Here is a 19451-nt window from a genome sequence, read left to right as displayed (position 1 = left end):
TTTCTTCATCCATTCTTCCATTGAAGGGCATCTAGGTTGTTTCCAGGTTCTGGCTATTACAATGCTGCTATGAACATAGTTGAGCATATACTTTTGTTGTATGATGGGGCCTCTCTTGGGTATATTCCCAAGAGTGGTATTGCTGTCTGTATATATATTTTAAAGAACTTGTTTTACTTTGTTTTGGTTTTTGTTTTTCGAGACAGGGTTTTTCTGTGTAGTCCTTGCTACCTTGGAACTAGCTCTGTAGACAGTATGGCTTCAAACTCACAGAAATCTTCCTGCATCTACCTCCTGAGTGCTGGGATTAAAGATGTGCACCACCACAGCCCCAGTTTGTTTTATTATTTTAAATTACACTGGGTGGGGTAGGTGCTTTGGGAAGCCAGAGGTGTCAAATCCCCTGAAGCATTGGTTCTCAGCCTGTGAGTCACTACCCCTTTAACAAACTGCTGTCTCAAAAAAAACCCCAAAAACAAAATAACCCCCCAAATCTACATTATGATTCATAACAATAGCAAAATTACAGTTAGGAAGTAGCAATGAAGATACTTTTATGATTAGGGTCACTACAACCTGAGGACCTGTACTAAAGGATCACAGCAGTAGGGGCTAGTTAGAGATGGTTGTGAGCATCCTCCTTGTGTGCTGGCAACTTCTGGAAGAGGAGCAGTGAGTGCTCGAAACAGCTGATGCATCTCTCCAGTTATGTCATTGATCTTTGTATTAGAATTACTCAGCATGTTATTGTCCTAAATTTTCTGTGCTTTACCTTGAAATACTCTTATTTTGTAGTCTTCTATCTCCCTTGAGAGTTAAACATTTGAAAATTCTTCCTCTACAAGTTAAATGGCATCTCCTGTGTACAAGCAGCTCAAACTGGTTTGGAGCTCAGCATCTTTTACTTCCTTTGCAGGGCTGGGTTTATGGGATGTGCCACCATGCAGGACCGGAGGACCAGTGTTCCTACCCCTTTGCCTTTAATATATGCATTCTATTTCAGTGAAGGTATTAAATGGCTACAGGGTAAATGAAATATTTTCCTGCTGCCTTTATCACCTTCCTTCTAATTTAAGGTGCTGACTTAGTTTGTTTTCAAGCCCTCTTTCTCACACTTCTTAAATGTGTGCCTCAAACATTTAGGAACGAATATAAAGTATAAATTGATGTTTTAGCTTAAACAACAATTTGATGAGTGAGTGAGTAAAGCTTCCTGGGAAATGATTTATTTAGTTGTTCTGACACGATGCTCTAAACATTAAATAGTGTCACTTAACATTACCAGCGTTTTTCCCTTTTACGTCTTGGGTGGTGTATGAAATTGCTAACCCTGTCATTATGGTTGGCTTCAAGCATTGGGAGTTTTTCCAGAACTCATTTCCTCACAGTTTCAGGGTGTGTTCATGTCCATGAGAGCTACTGCTATTGTTTGAAATTCTTGCTACTCTTAGATTTAAATTAAGTATAGCTTATATTTTTACATTTATGCTAAGAATAAATGGCCTTTTGGTTTTGAACTGAGGAAATATTGTATGTATTTGAATAAGCTGTTAACATTTGTTTATAGACACTAGGTGTTCTTAGAAAATTTGAAATGCTTCAAAACAGGAAACTTCTAAAGTTATTCTGCTGGAAAGTTACTCAACCAGTATAGACTGCATAAGTATTACAAAATTTGAAAAATTGTTATTTGAGCTGTTTCTAATCCCTAAGCATTGGGGCTGTGGGAGGTTCAGCTGGCACTTCAAAGTCAGTTGTCAACAGTAGAGGTTAGCAACCCTAAGGAATCATCATTGAAGCCATGTTTAGAATCGCAGATAGGTATACTATGTACTAAAGACTTCGTTTTTTATTAAATATGTAAATTCATCCCTCTTTGCTCTAAGTGAATAATTTGCCCAGTATAACACACTTGGTTAGACCTGTAATTGAGGTTCCATGCCCCATGCTTTTACACTGTCACCTTTTGCCCCATAAGCAAGGAAGGCAGTGGGAATTATTCATGGATTCGTGTGAAGTGTATTTTTCTTCCTTTTGGTATCGTCTGTTAGACATTGTGTTTTCTGTGACTAAAACTTTTGCATCAGGCCTAGGGTGATAATGTATGGAAAGTTCTGAAGTCAAAGGCTAGAATGTTGGTTTATTTATTTATTTTTATTCTAGCCCCATGTTGGAATGCCAAAATGTTGTTGGTTGTTTTTGCTCTCTTCTGGCTTTTTGGGGGGACCTTGCCACCCAGCTCCCAAATAAATCACACACAGACACTTATTTTTACTTATAAGTTCTTGGCCTTAGCTTGGCTTGTTTCTAGCCAGTTTTCCTTAACCTAAATTATCCATCTACCGTTTGCCTCTGGACTTTTTCCTTCTCTTATTTTTGTAATCTTACTTTCATACTTACTCCCTTACTCTGTGGCTGGCTGGGTGTCTGGCCCCTAGCTTCCTCCTTGCCTTGTTCTCTTTTGCCTCTTCTCTCCAGATTTCTCCTCCTGTTCTCTCTGCCTGCCAGCCCTGACTATCCTTGCCCCTACCTTGCTATTGGCCATTGAGCTCTTTATTAGACCATCAGTTGTTTTAGACAGGCAAATAATCACAGCTTCACAGAGTTAAACAAATTCAACATAAATAAAAGTAACACATCTTTACATCATTAAACAAATGTTTCATAGTATGAACAAAGGAACACACCTTAAAATAATAATCTACAGTACCAGAATGTGAACATGCATGGTTTATAGAAAAGGCATCTAAATGAGGGTCCCAAAGAGAAGAGGCTGAAGAACTTGGATGGGAAGAACCTGCATGTTCTGCTGGTTTGGTAGAAGGTGGGAAATTCCTAGTGTGTCAGGAATTTTAAAGACAGGTAATAGTTTCCTAAGATCATTTCCATATGGAAACTGTTAGTGATTCCCAGTAACTGTCCCTTCTAATCTACATTTCTCTGCTTGACTGTTGACATGGTCCTACTGCTTGGAGCTCTATTAGAGCTCATCAGAATTTCTCCATATTGGCAGGCCTGTGTGCTAAGTGGCATCTTCTCTTCATAATGCCCTTCCTTTTGTATTTGTGTGTGTGTTTGTATTGTTTCTACTACTTCAACATGGTTTGCTTTCGCCTTGCTTTTCAGCTCTCTTTCTTTGTATTCCTAGATACCGTCTTCTATAGAAACCACTTGATTCTTGAAACAGAATCACAGCATGGTAGTCCCTGGATCGATCAATCTATCTATCTTTCTTTCTTTCTTTCTTTCTTTCTTTCTTTCTTTCTTTCTTTCTTTCTTTCTTTTTTCTCCTTTTTGTTTCTAGCTATATTTTAAGTTTGACCAGAGTAGAAACATCTTTTAGGTTTCCTTCCATCTGTCTTCTCTTTGTCTCTCTCTTCAGGCTGTCCATCTCTACAGTGTAAACTTGGACAAGTTGGTTTTTTTTTTTTTAATGGTGTTGGATAGCAGTTGATGTGCTCTTCCCTGGAGAAGACAGCTTCTCCCACTCTCAGCATTCCTTATTGCCTATAATAGTTCTTACTGTAGGGCTGAGGCCTCATGGTGTTCTCCACTCCTTTCACTCTTGCGTGTCTATTGTGTCCTTGGTTCATGTTGGTAAGACTTTGAGGATAGCTTCTGATATTTCCGACGAGACGATCTCACAGCAAACTCTCTGATTTGCTGGCTCTTACAGTCTTTCTGTCCCCTCTTCCACAAGTTAGGTGGAAGTTAGGTGTAGTAGGAGGCCATTTGTTTGCTCCCAGTGCTGTCCAGACCTTGAAATAATCACACAGAAATTATATTATTGGTAATACTGTTTGGCTTACTTAATAGCTTAAGCATATTTTTGACTTACTCTTATGATGTGGGATTTCCCCCTGTATGCTGTGATTACCATTGATGAATAAAGCAACTGCTTTGGTCTTAGAGCAGAGCTATAGGGGAACAGAGCTAGGCAGGAAAACTAAGCTCAATGCTGGGAAGAAGGAAGCGGAGTCAGGGAGAAGCCATGGAGCCACCATTGGAGGCAGATGTGCTGAAACTTTGCTGGTAGGCCTCAACCTCGTAGTGATACACATATTAATGGAGATGGGTTGAATTAAGATGTAAGACTTAGCCAATAAACTAGAGCTAAGGACCAAGCAGTGATTTAAATAATACAGCTTTTGTGTTATTATTCCGAGGGTAGCTGCCAGGAACTAACTAGTAGCCTCCTTACAACTCTCTTATATCTTAAATTAACCTATTTCTAGTAATCTGTATCGCCATGTGGCTGTGGCTTACTGGGTAAAGTTCTATCCAGCACCTGTTTCTGGTGAGGCTACATGGTTTCTCTCTAACTCCACCTTCTTTTCCCAGCATTCAGTTTAGTTTTTCCCACCTAGCTCTATTCTGCCCTGCTATAGACCCAAAGCAGTTTCTTTATTAATCAGTGGTAATTTCAGCATACAGAGGGGAATCCCACATCACCTTCCCTTTTCTGTCTAAATGGAAAGGAAGGTTTTAATTTTAACATAGTAAAATTACATATAACAAAACAGGTATCATTAAAGAATTACAGTTACAATATTTATATCTACTTCATCTTTATCATAATTAAAGAAAACTATAACTATCTGTTCTTCAACTTTATCAAAGACTCCCAAAGGATAATATATATTACCTAAGTTTACAGAAAGTGCATTGTAAGCAACTTCCAAAACTCTAGAATTGACAGAGACATCTTGCTGCCTGGACATCACCCAAAGTTCATCTGCAACAGTTCGGGCATTCATCTTCAGCCTACAGGCCCATAGTATCCAGCATACTTTTCTGTGAAGAAGGAAATTTCAATGACAGTTCTGCCTATATTGGCAATTTGTCAGTCACTTTCTTCTGTGTCCTGTGGAATGTCTTGTAGACTCTTTCATGAAGCGGGAACCCTGAAGGACTGTCTCACCTTCTTTAGGCAACTTCAGCAGTCATTTTTCTGTGGGTCCTGCATGTCGAGTTCTTGTAGCATAACATCAAGCAGTCCAGGAAAGAGCGATTTCTTGTCCAAATGGCTAGCAAATTCCATAAGGAGCCTCTTCGATGCCCATCATCCTCTTGAAGTAATTGGTGCTGCCAGAAGCAAATGTGTCTTATTGTCATGAAAAGTGCTAAGTTATTAAAACATTTTAAATGCTGTATTCTGAAAGTCTCTGAAAGATTTGAAGAATAACTGAAATATATCTCTATACATCTAGAAAACCTAACTAACATGACTATTATAGATGATTATCTCTTAACCTATATTTCTTAATTATGTATACATTTTTAAATGAATTAAAACGCAATACCTTAGTCAAGAACAGAAATATATAATAAAATTGACATATAATAAAATTGATCTTAAATTTGTATCAATAAACCAAAATCCACACCAATGCAAATCTCTATAGCATATCCCCTTTAAATGTAAACAGACATTTATAAACAATATTTGGGAATTTGGACATAGTTTTCTCCAAACTGCTTCCTGTTTTTTGTTGGGGGAAGTAATTTTTGGGGATGTTCATGGCAACTTTTCGTGTGTGGGGGGGTCTTGGTCCATCAAACCACGTTAGTCTGGAATTAATCCACAGGTTCTTATCTTTGAAAACAAAAGATACCTCTAAAATATATATGTTGGTTTAACTTAGCAGCCCATACAATGAAATGTCTCTCTGTACTTAGTTCCTTCACAGTCAAAAAAATTCAAAGAAAACACAAACAATAATATACATATTATACTCTATTACTTTTTCTACAAGTTTAATATTTATTATCTTTACTCCTTTAATCTATGATTGTCTATACTCTTTTATATTACATTTACTGTCTCTTTACTTTTTTTCTTTTCTACCCAAACCTACATATATTTTTTAAACACACTGTATCTCGTTTAAGGATCTTTTATGTCTGAATCTGTCCTATTGTGTATCTGAAATCCTTTACTGTCTAGGAACACTTTTTAAGATGTTAAGCAGCCTAGAACTAAGGCTGCTTTGCCTTTTGGCTCTGCCCAGTTCAACGTGGTAGAGGCATATTTACAGCCTCTACAAGCAGTGCACACCACCCCAGTTCCAGGTATACAGGGGGTCTATATTGTGCCATTAAGCAGTTTGTAACACGCTGCTCACAAATCCCATTTAAATGCTCGGCCTCCTAAAAAAGCCAGAGTTCATGCTGACAGCATGGCCCAGGAAGCCACCATTTCAAAATTGTGTGTGTGTTTTCTGATACCACTAAATCAGGAAGACCTCTCTTAAAGGAATCATGTTTCTGCTTGCTTCTAGCAAACAGAGCCCACCCAAGAAAATACTGCTACCAAAAAGCCATGCTTAACTCTGTTCTATAATTCCTTTTTAAGCTTTCTCAGCTCAGAGGTTAAGAGCACTGGCTGCTCTTCCAGAGGTCCTGAGTTTAATTCCCAGCAACCACATGGTGACTCACAACCATCTGTACTGAGATCTGGCGCCCTCCTCTGGTGTGCGGGCATACATCGAGGCAGAATGCTGTATACATAATAAATAAATAAATAAATAAATAAATAAATAAATAAGTCTTTTAAAAAAATAAACTTTTTCAGGTTTTATGTGGATATAGTTAACCATGTTGACATGCCAGTCTCTAGTAGGAGGCCACTTGTTTGTTCCCAGTGCTGCCCAGACTACGAAATAATCACACAGAAACTATATTGTTTGCAATACTGTTTGGCTTACTTAATAGCTTAAGTATATTTCTGGGTTACTCTTATATCTTAAATTAGCCCATTTCTATTAATCTGTATTGCCTTGTGGCTATGACCTACCAGGTAAAGTTCCGTCTGGCATCTGTCTCTGGCAGAGCTACATGGCTGCTCTCTAACTCCATCTTCTTTTTCCCTGCATTCAGTTTAGTTCTCCCCGCCTACCTCTGTTCTGCCCTGCTATAGGTCCAAAGCAATTTCTTTATTAATCAGTAGTAATCCCAGCATACAGAGAGGAAACCCACATCACTTAGGTGCTGTAGTTGTGTTGTGTATGTGTCCACTGGGACTGGGCTCCATCGCTCTGCATTTTGATTGGTTGGTGTTTTCTGAAATGGTCACCATTTGTTGCAAAAGAAAGTTTCCTTGTTGCAGGATGAAGACTAAACCTCTCTGTAGGTATAAGGACAAATTGGTTAGCCAAAACCAGATGGAAACATACATACAAGCTACATTATACAGATTGAACAGGTTGTATTTGTGTATTTAGGAATATTTATGTATAGACATATACATTGTATGCAGCAACAATAATGAAAAAAGAGGCCATCAATCTGAAAGAGAGCAAGAAGAGGTATGTGAGAGGGAAGGGGAATGTGTAATTATAATCTCACAATAAAATAAATAATTAAAAATAGACTACCTCTTAGATTGATCGTATTAAGGACAAGATACTTAATGGCCTCCTGGTAGAAAGCACCCCGTAAATGTTAGCCTCATTGTGCATTATACCGTTGTATCCAGTGTGTGTGACATGTGATCTGACTTTGTATGAAAAGTTGTTTATTCCTTTATAAAAGCAGAGTGTTGTTTATGAAAAGGCTAACACTAGGAGTATTTGTGAATTGCTAGTACACTTTGCAAAGCTTCAAAAATAGTAGTCATCTTAATAATCATGATTAAGGTAGTTATTTCTACTCCTAAATTTTCGCTTGGTTTGTATAAACTTAAACAGGAATGAGGACAGATTTTTCTACTTTGGAAATTAATAGTTTTTATGTTTTCTTACTGTATGTACTACTTTGTGGTACATGAATTCTTTGAAGATGTTATTGCTCTTTTTTTTTTCCAGAGCTGATGATAGAACCCAGGGTCTTGTGCTTGCTTGGCAAGCACTCTACCACTGAGTTAAATCCCCAGCCCTTGTTCTGCCTCTTTTAAGAAGTTTGTGTTTTTTAATTGTGTTTTTGTGTTTTTATTTGTTGTATACACGTGTGTGGTGGGTGTGGTGTCTATGTGAGTGCATGTGACTGTGGCAGCTGGAAGAGGAGGTGTGGGATCTGTTATAGTTAGAAGTGGTTGTGAGCTGTTCATGGGTGCTGGGAACCAGTTTCTCCTGAAAGAGCTGTGTGCGCCCTTAACTGCTGAGCCAGCTCTTTAGCCACTCTCCCTACTTTTGAGAAGCTAACTGTAGAGCTCTGAATTGATGACTGTTTTCTCTTAGCATGTTGAGGACCTCACTTTTTTGTTGGAGCTGTTGAGAAGTCTTTAGGGTTGTGTTTTTGTTGTTGTTCCTATATAAGCAATTTGCCTCTACTTCACTCATTTTTAAAAGAATTATTTGTCAATTTAAAGTGATACGTGAGAAATGTGTTTTGTTTCTTTATCTTACTCGAGGATGGTGATTTCTGAATAGGAAGAGGCACATCTCCTTTATTCTGGAAACTCTCCAGTCCTTATTTTTAAACATCGCCTTTCTTTCTTCATCTCTCCTTTGACCTGCTCTTAGGATTTTAGGGTGTACTGTTGTCCACTTCTTACATGCTGTTCAGTTCCTCTCTGTGTGATGCTTTACTGTTTAATTACGCTGTGCATTCTCTCTTCAGCAGAGTTGATGTGATGCTTCTGTAAAGAATGTACTTTTGTTTAAAAGTCTTGTTGCTTTCAATGATTTTCTTTGCTGGGGGGGTGGGGGGCTGTTGGTTTCAGTCCTTTCTGTTCTGGAGGCTCTATCTGGTAGTTTCTGCTCTGGAGGCTCTATCTGGTAGTTTCTGCTCTGGAGGCTCTGTCTGGTAGTTTTTCATGAGAAGTCATCCTAGTCATTGTTGCTTCTTTAACTTGCAGTATGTTGGTGTCAGTGAGGCTTTGTCTGATTTTTTTTACCTGTTCTTACTCAGATTTTGTTAACACTGTCTGTCTGGTGTTGAAGGATTGTGACTGGTGTGAATTTTATTATATTTATTTTTAAGACAGAGTCTCACTATGTAGTCTTGACTGTCGTGGAGCACAAAGTCATGGAGATATGCCTGGCCATGTAAACATATTTTAATGTGGACTTCTTATGTTGAGGGTCTAGGGCCATAGTGGTAATATAAATTCTGATTCTGTGTCTGTGTGGTATTGTACCTGGAACGAAGGTTGCAGGGGTAGATACTGTCTTCTAACCTCAACATTAAGCCCAGGCCAACACAGATAAGGCTAAGACATATTTTCCCCCAGAACATCTTCCCATGTTGGACCACACTTTGACCTCTCTGGCTCTGCTTCAAATGGAGATGGGTGAGGATGGGGTTGGAAAAAGAGAATGATTGCTGAGTTCTGTTCTTACCTCTTAGTGGCCCTGTCTTTTCTCTTCTACCGGGATTAGAATTCAAAGTGTCTTATGAAGTGCAGCGTGTTCTTAGATTATCTTGTCAACTCTGTTGCTGGAATGGTCATCAAACTGTGTTAATTAAATGACCACATCTTACTGTCATCCTGTAGCCTTACGTGTAATATTTGATCACCATTTTCCAGTACTTTTACTGCTCATCTGGTTTGTAATAATCTCACCCTATGAATGATTGCTTTGTTTAGTCATTCACTCTTTCTTTCCATTTTTATTTATTAAGTAGATAAGTGAGGTGAAATATACTATATGTACATTAATGCAATGATGAAGGATAGTGAATATTTTTTAAAAAGATTTATTTATTCAGTGTTCTAGCTGTGTATGCCTGCATGCCAGAAGAGGGCACAAGATTCATTGTAGATGGTTATGAGTTGCTGGGAATTGAACTCAGGACCTCTGGAAGAGCAGCCATTGCTCTTAACCATCTCTCCAGTCTGGTTAATGGATTTTTTTTTATTTTCTTTTAAAAAATGTAGGTCTTTAACATCAAGAAACTTAAAATTATCATTCAGGAATGATAATATAAACAGTGTGAAAATGCCACTTTGTGGGAGATATTGGGCAGGAAACTATCTATAACCCAGATCTTCATCAGAACCCATTCTTTTTTTTTTTTTTTTTTTTTAAAGAAAGGCAGACTGCCACATGCATTGCCTCATTTGGGTGTGTGTCTGGAGTCTTGGTTCTCATACAGACCTGAGAGCTTGTTTGGAGGCTCTAGCAGGGGAGCACAGGTACTCGTATACCTGTTCGGGGAAGGGCGTCCTCTTCAGCTGAGTGTGCATCTTCAGGAGGGACACACATGGAGCAATGAGGGAGGAAGGGGGCATCCGCCTAGCCAGCTAGATCAGCCGAATCAGCCCTGGCGATCAGTAAGGTGACAAATGTCGCATCCAGATTACCCTCACATCCCCAAACCCATTCTTTTGAAATTTCTAATATTAAAGCTTTTTGTGAACTGTAAATAGCAGAGATAATCACTTAGTACTGTACCAGAAATAGTTTTAAGAGGCAACTGCAGTTTTCTTTTACTAAACTTTGTCATAAACAGTTCACTATTATTTGTATTCAGTATTTTTTTTTTTTTTTTTGGTTTTTCGAGACAGGGTTTCTCTGTGGCTTTGGAGCCTGTCCTGGAACTAGCTCTGTAGACCAGGCTGGTCTCGAACTCACAGAGATCCGCCTGCCTCTGCCTCCCGAGTGCTGGGATTAAAGGCGTGCTCCACCACCGCCCGGCTGTATTCAGTATTTTTAATGACTAATTATAAAAACGACGTATTAGAATCTGGAACTAACCTCATTTTCTTAGGTTAGCAGAAAGTAAAGTCACATGGTAGGGTAGGCTTGTTGGTGCATGTGCACTTGCTGCTCATACCTTTGAATGTCCATGAGTAACAGAAAGTGTGGCTTTGAATGTTACTTAAATTAAATGTAAAAGGAGAAAGAACTAGCTGTCTGTCATAACTTAAATATCAAATATCTAAGAATCTTGTCTTTAGAATTTGATTTCTCCTACTGAGCCTGTCACTGCTGTTGTCACATTCCAGTTTTTAATTATTATTAGTGTGTGCTCATGTGCCACAGAGTGTAAAGGTTGGAGGACAGTTCTGAGGAGTTTGTTTCTCTCCTTCTACCTTTACATGGGATTCTGGGATTGAACTTACTTACTAAGCTTGTGTGGCAATTGCCTTTCCATCTAAGCAGCTTCATTTTTTTAATTTCTTACTTTTAATAATCCATTTGAATATTTAAAATGTAGAGTTTCTTTTTTCTGAAGTGAATGCAATATTTTTTAAATTACAGGATATTATTTTACATAAATTCCATTAAAAACTGGAACCAGTTTGCTCAACTCCAGTTGTGCTAAAGACATTTGAGTCAAACTGGGAATCACAGGACTTGCAGACTTCCATGACAGTAATGCAGATGCTGCCGCCATAAAACAGTCATGGTTATGTGGAAATCGTGCTATATAAAAAGAGATTCACAGATGCACAACATTTTAGCCAGTCAGTGAATAGCATGTCTATATTATTAAAACCTAAGTAAGGGAATATGCTGACAATTAATATAAACTAATAAATACTAACAGTATGCCTGGGGCAGTGGTGGCGCATGCTTTTAATCCCAGCACCCAGGAAGCAGAGGTGGATCTCTATGAGTTCCAGGCCTGTCTGGTCTATGGAGATGAGTGCCAGGACAGCCAGGGTTACACAGAGAAACCTGTCTGAAACAAAAGAAAATTTAAAAACCAATAGTATAAACTAAAAGTCTTCTGTATGAACTTCACGCTAGAATAAACTGTATAAACTCTGCAGCTAGAATAGAGATGGAGACGCTAGAAGCCTTGTTAGATTGGAGTCTGGAGGCTTGTCTACTTGATTTGGAGTTGGTGATTGAAGAAGTAACTCCGCAGTGGATATCTGGCAAACCCAGCAATGACATCTGACCACAGCAGTAAGTCTCTGCTAGTCATATCCCTAATGAGAGTATTACAGTATAGCATTCAACCCAGGGAAGGAAGGGTGAATGTGTAGTTTCAGGTGCTAAAGGAAATAACCTTAGTTATATGCAAAGACAGTACAGTTACTTGTACCTTTTAGAGTTATCAGTGATGTTTTGTTGTCCAAATAGTTCCAGAGAAACTGCAACAATTAATTTCATATCACTCCTAGTTTCCTTGTTATAGGAAATTGAGTAACAGAGAGGTGAATGAGTGGCCGTGCTGCCGGATGGTCCTGGGAACTGAGTCCAGGGCCCCTCCGATTCCCTAAGCTTTTCTTGCCATCCAGCGGGGTGTGTTCCTGGCTGCTGGCTTTCTTTACCCCATTCCCCTGCCCCAAAGCCCCTGCCTTTTCATCTGCGGGGTCCTTGGATCTCCTAGCACAGCCTGCTGAGGAGATCTAAGAGAGGGCAGACCACGAAAAACTCCCAAATACACAGTCAGCCACAGCAAAGATTGGACCAAGACACCAAGACTCTGCTGGCCTAATTTGAAGGAAGAGATGGGCAGGTGCCAATCCAAGAATTCCTCCAACATCCTGAAAAGCAACATAACACCAGAATCCAGCAAACACACAACAAGAAGACTTGAACATCCTAACCCAGAAGAAGTAGAAGATTTTGACTTTAAACGTAACCTTATGAAAATGATGGAGACCCTTAAACAGGAAGTGAAAAACTCCCTTAAAGAAATGGAAGAGAGAACAAACAAAAAGTTAGAAGAAATTAATAAATCCCTCAAAGATACCCAAGAAAACCAAGAAAAAGCAGTCAAACAGGTAAAGGAAACAGTTCAAGACTTAAAGACCGAAATGGAGGTAATGAAGAAAACACAAACCGAGGGATGGCTGGATATGGAAAATCTGGATTAACGAACAGGAACTACAGAGACAAGTGTAACCAACAGAATACAAGAGATAGAAGAAAGAATCTCAAGTGCTGAGGATACAATAGAAGAAATAGACTCATTGATCAAAGAAAACAGCAAATCCAACAAATTCTTAACACAAAACATCCAGGAAATCTGGGACACCATAAAAAGACCAAACCCAAGAATAATAGGGTAGAAGAAGGAGAAGAATTTCAGCTCAAAGGCCCAGAAAATATATTCAACAAAATTATAGAAGGAAATTGAGTAACAAAAATAGTGTATGTTTTGTAAGACGGCTAATATGTCTGTACTGTTCATAGCATAGATCATCTTAGGAAAGAACGTGCAGCTGTGCCCACCCTGAGACCAGTTAATAGCCAATTTCCCCATCACCTTTAATCCTTTGTTTATTAAAGGAAAAAGACAAAAAACTTGAAGTATTGGAAGTACCCTTGAAAAGATGGGCATTTGGGAGGCTAAATGGTTGATTTCTTCAGTTTGATGATCTAGTTTGTGAACTAAAGCAAGAATCGAAATCTTCACATTTCAAGGTTTTCTGCTTGGGAGCTCATTAATGGTTGGAAAGAACCCAGAAGACAGCCAGAATAAATATCTTCATAACTAGAAGGGAGTAAGTTGAAATTAGTGAACTTAACTAAGAAAATAGTTATTGTGATATTTGTAGTCATGAATGTGCCACTTTATATCCCTAGTAAAATGAAACAAGCTAATATATATTTGTCTCATTTAACTTGAGATGTATACCAAAAGAATAAATCATGTTTCTTTTAGTTTCCCACATAATAGATTTTAATGTAACTTGGTTTTATGAAATATTTTAATAATAAAATTTGGCAAAGTCAAGCATGGGACATGAGGCAGGCGGATTACCTATCATAGGTTTGAGGCCAACCTAGGTTCTATATAGTAAATTGTAGACCAGTCTGGAATATGAAAACAATCTGTTTAAGAACACACACACACACACACACACACACACACACACACACACACACACAGAGATTGAAAGCAAGCAAAGAAAACCTGAATCAAATGTATTAACATTTATTCCTAGTTTGTATTACCTTTATTTAGTAAATAGTAGTACAATTTATGTAACTAACCTGTAAAATAGCTTAAAGATTCAATTAAGTCAATTTTTTTCTTAACACTAGGGGGACCTCTAGACTTAAACATTCTTGTCTCCTCTATACACAGGAGAGGAAATCATCTGAAAACATTGTTACAAAATGAGCACTGCTGCCAGAGAAAATCAGAGTCCAGCTCAGGCTTTGTAGTAAAGTTTTAGACCAGTCTGGTTTGCAGAGTATGATTCTGATTCAAAACACTCACACACTCTCGCCTTTATCCTTCCTTCCTCTCTCTCACTCTCCCCCTCCCTTCCCCACTCTCTCTGAGAGTAAAATTGAAAGTAGGCCAAGAAAACCTGATTCAAATGTCTTAATGTATAATGAATTGTAAAAATATTTATTTGTTAGGATTGAATCTCACTGTGTAGCCCAGGCTGGCCGAGAACTTGTATAGCTCAGGCTGGTCTTGGGCTGTGATCTCTTTGGCCGCACAGGGTTGGGGTTTCAGATGTATATCCTCGTGCCCAGCACAAGCTGATGTCTAGTATAGCAGGGCAAATGTCAGCCTCACCTTCACAGGATATAGTAAGGATAATGGAGCCTGTGCAGCGAGATAGTGTGAGGAATTTCTGTGCTCTTGATTTTCATATTGATTTTGTAAATGGTTTCTAAAGCCTATTAATTGAAATATATCTTAAAAATTGTCGTATGGTGTTACGTCCCTAGAAGGTACTAAGGCTAATCTGAAGAAATGAAGGTAATAAGTGCTTGTTGAAAGCTGCTGTCATTAGTTATGATTTTGAAGCATTTGAAACCCCGGGGGCATGTTTGGTCCATCTGAGAAACATATTCTCATTCCTTGCATGGTAGGATTCCTTATGGTGCTCACCAGGTACACTCTGATTGCCAGCAGTATATTTAAAGAGTTTGCCTTTTTTTCTTTGTTTGGAAACTGTTAGATTTAAACTTTATGATCCTCATTGCATTGTTGTAGGAGCATATTTGTCGTCTGTAAATGCATATTAGTTCAGTTCTCTCCACTACAGCTCTGCAAAGTAGACACTTACTATTTCCCGTTTTATACATGAGGAAACTACAGAAAAGCTGATTTGTTGCGTTCAGATGTAGACTGTAAGCTCATGGTTTCCTGGGAGGTGGAGGGAAGTCTGTCCCGGAGTTGAACCTAGGTCCTTAACCAGGCACATTCTACTGTGAGCTGTATTTCTGCTGCCTGCCCACCTCCCCTCTCCCTCCGGTCGGTTGCCTGCTCTGCCCTTGGACTTGTGGTCATCCTGCTCAGACCCGGCCTAGCCGAGAGTGCAGGCTGTGTCATCAGGTCCAGCAGAGCCTGCACTTGTTACAGAAAGGAAATAGAATTGGTGGATTATCATGGACATTTCAGTTTGTATGGTAAATAATGTAGAATACCTAACGTAGAGTTTCTTTTACGAAGTAAGATATTTAAGTTTAGGAAGAAACTTAAGTCTGTTTACCCCTGTCAATATATGGAAAAGAAGAATTTATGGTATATTGCTTGGGAAAGACACTGAAATCTCAAGTGAACATTCCGATTTTAATAAAGTGGAAATAAATAGCAATGTTAATGCAAATATACTTGGCTAGAGTTTTACATGTCTTGAGTCGTGTTCCTCCTTCCTCACTTGCCTGCTGGTGTCCCAGAGGCTGTTCTTTGTGTTCTGTAGGACTAGTGATGGCATTGTTGTCCCACTGCAAGTGTACCCATGTTTTCAGTGGGATAGCGGATGGAGGACACTCAACAAACCTTGAAGCCCTTTACAAATGAACATACCATGTGTTGTGGTTTTGTGGCACGTCCTATAATATTGTATTTGTGGTATCTTGGTAGAGCAACAATGGCAAGCTTCTTCAGTATTGTTAATCTAGAGGTGACATCTGAACCTTTAAAACATCACGGAGTTGGGGGATGTATTTCTTTGCCACATGTTTCAGATACTTGCTTAGTTAACCTAAAAGTCCTGTGCAGTTTTCTCCCTCACAGCGTTCTCTTAGTGAGTGAAGTAGCACTTTTATTTCACTGCGTTGGTAGTGACTGTTGACACACTTCCTATTTCTGATCTTTCAAACACAGTGGCTTAGTGAAAAAAAAAAAATAAAGCAGACTGACAGATTGTCCCCAGTGTGGCAGTGGCATGGCTGTTTTCATGAACTTAGAGGAAGACACACATTTTGATTTCTTCTTCTTTGTTTCTAACAGGAATAATGTATTTGTGGCCTTGGACATGAAGTAATTGGACCTGTTGCTGTTGATATAGGATCAGGGACTGATGAGGGAAGCATGGACCTAATGAACGGGCAGGCAAGCAGTATTAATATCGCAGCTACCGTTTCCGAGGTAAGACATGTAGTGGCCTCATTATAAAGTTTCTTATCTGGCTTTCTAAAGTTCTAAGCATTAAGGTTGATTACATTTTAAAATCAATGTGAGCCAAGGCCTAGCCAGCTTCTGCAGCTTGTCTTTCCAATTACTCTTTCTTAGTCATCATATAGAATAATAGATTTTATTGTTATTATCGTTGGACCTTGCTTGTGTTTGTTCCTTCCCTCCTCTCCTGCTTGCTAGACTCCTTTCCCTTTACAAATAGTCTGCCTTGATATCACACACACACACACACACACACACACACACACACACACACACACACTCTCTTTGGTTCTGTATGTGAGAAAGCTTGTCTTTCTCCCCTCCCATTACTTTTTCTTATTTTTTCCTCCCTTCTCTTTCTAGACATCTTGCTCTCATTTAAGAGTGCTCATTCTATTTTCCTTTTGTATATAGATACATGTATATTTATATTTGGATATAGATTCCTCATAATCAGGGAAAAACATAGCATTTGTTCTTCTGAGGACTATCATCCCCCCCCCCCGTGTGTGTGTGTGTGTGTGTGTGTGTGTGTGTGTGTGTGTGTGTGTGTGGTGTATGCACAGAATGTACAGGTTCATGTGCCTGAGCATGCACATGCAGAGGCTGGAGCACAACCTTGGGTATCTTTTCCTACCACTCTTTGCCTTACTGCCATGAGACAATGCTGGGATTGCAGGTGTTTGGCCCTGCCTGGCTTTTTATATGGTTGCCTGGCTGTCTACTTAGGGCCTCTTGATTGGATAGCAAGCTCTCTTCCCTACTGAGCCATTTCTAAGGGGTTTTTTTTGTTTGTTTGTTGGTTGGTTTGTTTATTTGATTTGAAACAAGGTCTCATTGTGTAGACTAGACTGGCCTGACCTCATACTCACTTTGTAGATCAGGCTGGCCTCGAACTCAAAGATCTGCCTGTTTCTACCTCCCAAGTGCTGAGTTTAAAGGACATGAGCCTCCATGCCTAATTTCAGAAACAAACAAACGGCTAAGTTTTGTCATTAGCATGTTAATTGCATCATACAAGTACTTTAGGTACTTAAGGTAGTTTAAAATAATAATGATTGCCTAAAACTCTTGGGATTAGTATTGAAACTGTTTTTGGGATAGTCTTCTATTATGTGGACCTGTTGGTGATCAGATGAGTATAGGACAAGCTTGCCTTGCAGATGTAGCTTAGAGTTGAAGCGGATGTTAAGACTGACCTAGGAAGTCAGTTCTTTCACATGTTGCGCCTTTATTTTTCCTCACAATTTTTTTTGCTTTGTTTACAAATCTTGAGTATGTTTCTTAATAATTTTAGCATTTCCTACTTTTTTGTGTTTTCTTACTATGGTAGAAGAGAATACTGTTTAATTCTTTAATCCCCTGGCCCAAGAGAACTATAACAATAGTTTCCTGTTTAAAAATATTTTTTTGTTGTTGTTGTTGTTTTGTTTCCATGAGTTGCTTTGGGCACCACATCCTTTTGTCACAAACAGAGTCAGAGTCTGCCAACAAGCCTATAAACTTACGTGATGTAATCATGGAAGTTCTATTCCTTTTCTTGCATACGTTCGTCAGGAGCAAGTCATAGATCTTGCCCACACTGAAGGGGTGAAAATTACTCAAGAATGTTTTTATTTTAAAATGCCAGATCTTATGAAGCCCAGGCTACCTTTAAGCCCAGGATATAGCCTCTTCTTGCCTCTCTTTCCCATATGCTAGGATTACAGCTATGCACTGCTATGCCTTCCTCATTTCCCTGCTTTTTCTGGTCCATTTAATGGAAATTTAATAGAAATTAATACCTTTTTCTTTTATGGGCTGTTGTTGTGGATGTGTGTGTAGAAGAGGGTGTCAGGTTGTCTGGAGCTGGAGTTACTGGTGGTGTGAGCTGTCCACCATGGGTGCTGGAGCTGCAGTCTTGTCAGCTGGAAGAGCAGGAAGCACTTTTGAACAGCCGAACGATCTCTCCTGCCCTTAATTAATACTGTTTAAAATAGAGCTTTTAAACTTTCCATAAATGACTGGTGCTTCTTTATTGCCTACTGACTAACTTTAGATGCTCCCATAGGCAACCTTTTTTTTTTTTTTTTTATTTTCGAGACAGGGTTTCTCCGTAGCTTTTTGGTTCCTGTCCTGGAACTAGCTCTTGTAGACCAGGCTGGCCTCGAACTCACAGAGACCCACCTACCTCTGCCACCACCGCCCGGCCTCATAGGCAACCTTTAATCCAGGCTTTGGTATATTGTGGACCTGTTTGTTCTTATGTGTAGGCCAGAGGCAATGTTGCCTGCCGTCCTCTGCCATTCTCTGTTTATGTTTTCAGACAGTGTCTGTCCTAGCTTGCTTTCTGTTGGTATACCATAAAACCTCTTAACTAAAACTAACTTGGTCTAGAAAGGATTTGTTTGGTTTACATGTAGCACTCCCATCATTGGGGGAAGTCAGGACAGGAGCTTGAAGTAGAAACTATGGAAGAATGCTGCTTACTGGCTAGCTCCCTTTGACCTCGCTCAGTTTGTTTTCTTAGATGGTCCAGACCCACCTGTCTAGGGATGGTGCCAGCCTCAGTGGGCTGGGCCCTCCCCATAAATTATCAGTCAAGACAATTCCCCACAGACATGCCCACAGCTGATGTGACAGTTCTCCAGTTCTTCTGTCTTCCCAGATGACTCTAGTTTGTGTCTAGTTGGACATTAAAAACTAATTAGCAGAGTGTCTTAACACTGAACCCTGCGCGCACAGACTGAGCTAGACTAGCTAGGCTGTAAGCTCCAGGGCTCCTCTCATCTCCGCCGCACCAGTGATGGCGCCTAGGAGCCAAGCTCAAGTCCTCACGCTGGCACAGCTGCTTCAGCCTTAATTCCCATTAGTGCTCTAACTGAAATTTAACGTTCTCTTCGGAGAGTATCACATTGTGTTGATGTTACATAGCAGTCGGCTTTTCCCCTTTCTGTCACAACTTGGGTATATCAGTTTTTCCACAAGGAATTTTTTTCCTTTCTCACTACACAGAAAAGAAATTTTGTCTTTCCGGATATATTTCAAATACTGTATTTTTTAACAAACTCTTTTCTAATTCTATAAACAGATGGGAGGTATTTTTGAAACTATAACTTAAAAAACATATTTTCTTGTATAAATTTGTTCCTAGCTTTTCTTTCTTGAGACAGATTGTGTGTTTACTTGTGATACTGTGGCTCTGTTCCTTATATTTGTCATGTATATGTGGTTAGTGTGTTTGTAACTGTGTATCCAGT

The 19451-nt window shown here is 39.2% G+C and overlaps 1 protein-coding gene across 4 annotated transcripts in view; it reads left to right on the top strand.

Annotated features, from left to right (window-relative positions):
* Ralgps2 (Ral GEF with PH domain and SH3 binding motif 2) overlaps window positions 1-19451 on the top strand; it is a 157264-nt gene that overhangs the window by 28412 nt on the left and 109401 nt on the right. For all 4 annotated transcript variants that reach the window (XM_013352534.2, XM_005363921.2, XM_026787585.1 and 1 more), the window contains exon 2: window positions 16045-16182. In XM_013352534.2, the coding sequence (XP_013207988.1) occupies window positions 16126-16182 (57 nt within the window). In that variant the 5' untranslated portion in view covers window positions 16045-16125. The remainder of the gene's footprint in view (window positions 1-16044; window positions 16183-19451) is intronic.

The sequence above is a fragment of the Microtus ochrogaster genome, assembly GCF_000317375.1.
Source record: "Microtus ochrogaster isolate Prairie Vole_2 chromosome 6 unlocalized genomic scaffold, MicOch1.0 chr6_random_2, whole genome shotgun sequence".
NCBI lineage: Eukaryota > Metazoa > Chordata > Mammalia > Rodentia > Cricetidae > Microtus > Microtus ochrogaster.
The sequence above is the reverse complement of the archived record's forward strand: the minus strand, read 5'-3'. Positions and strand labels throughout refer to the sequence as shown.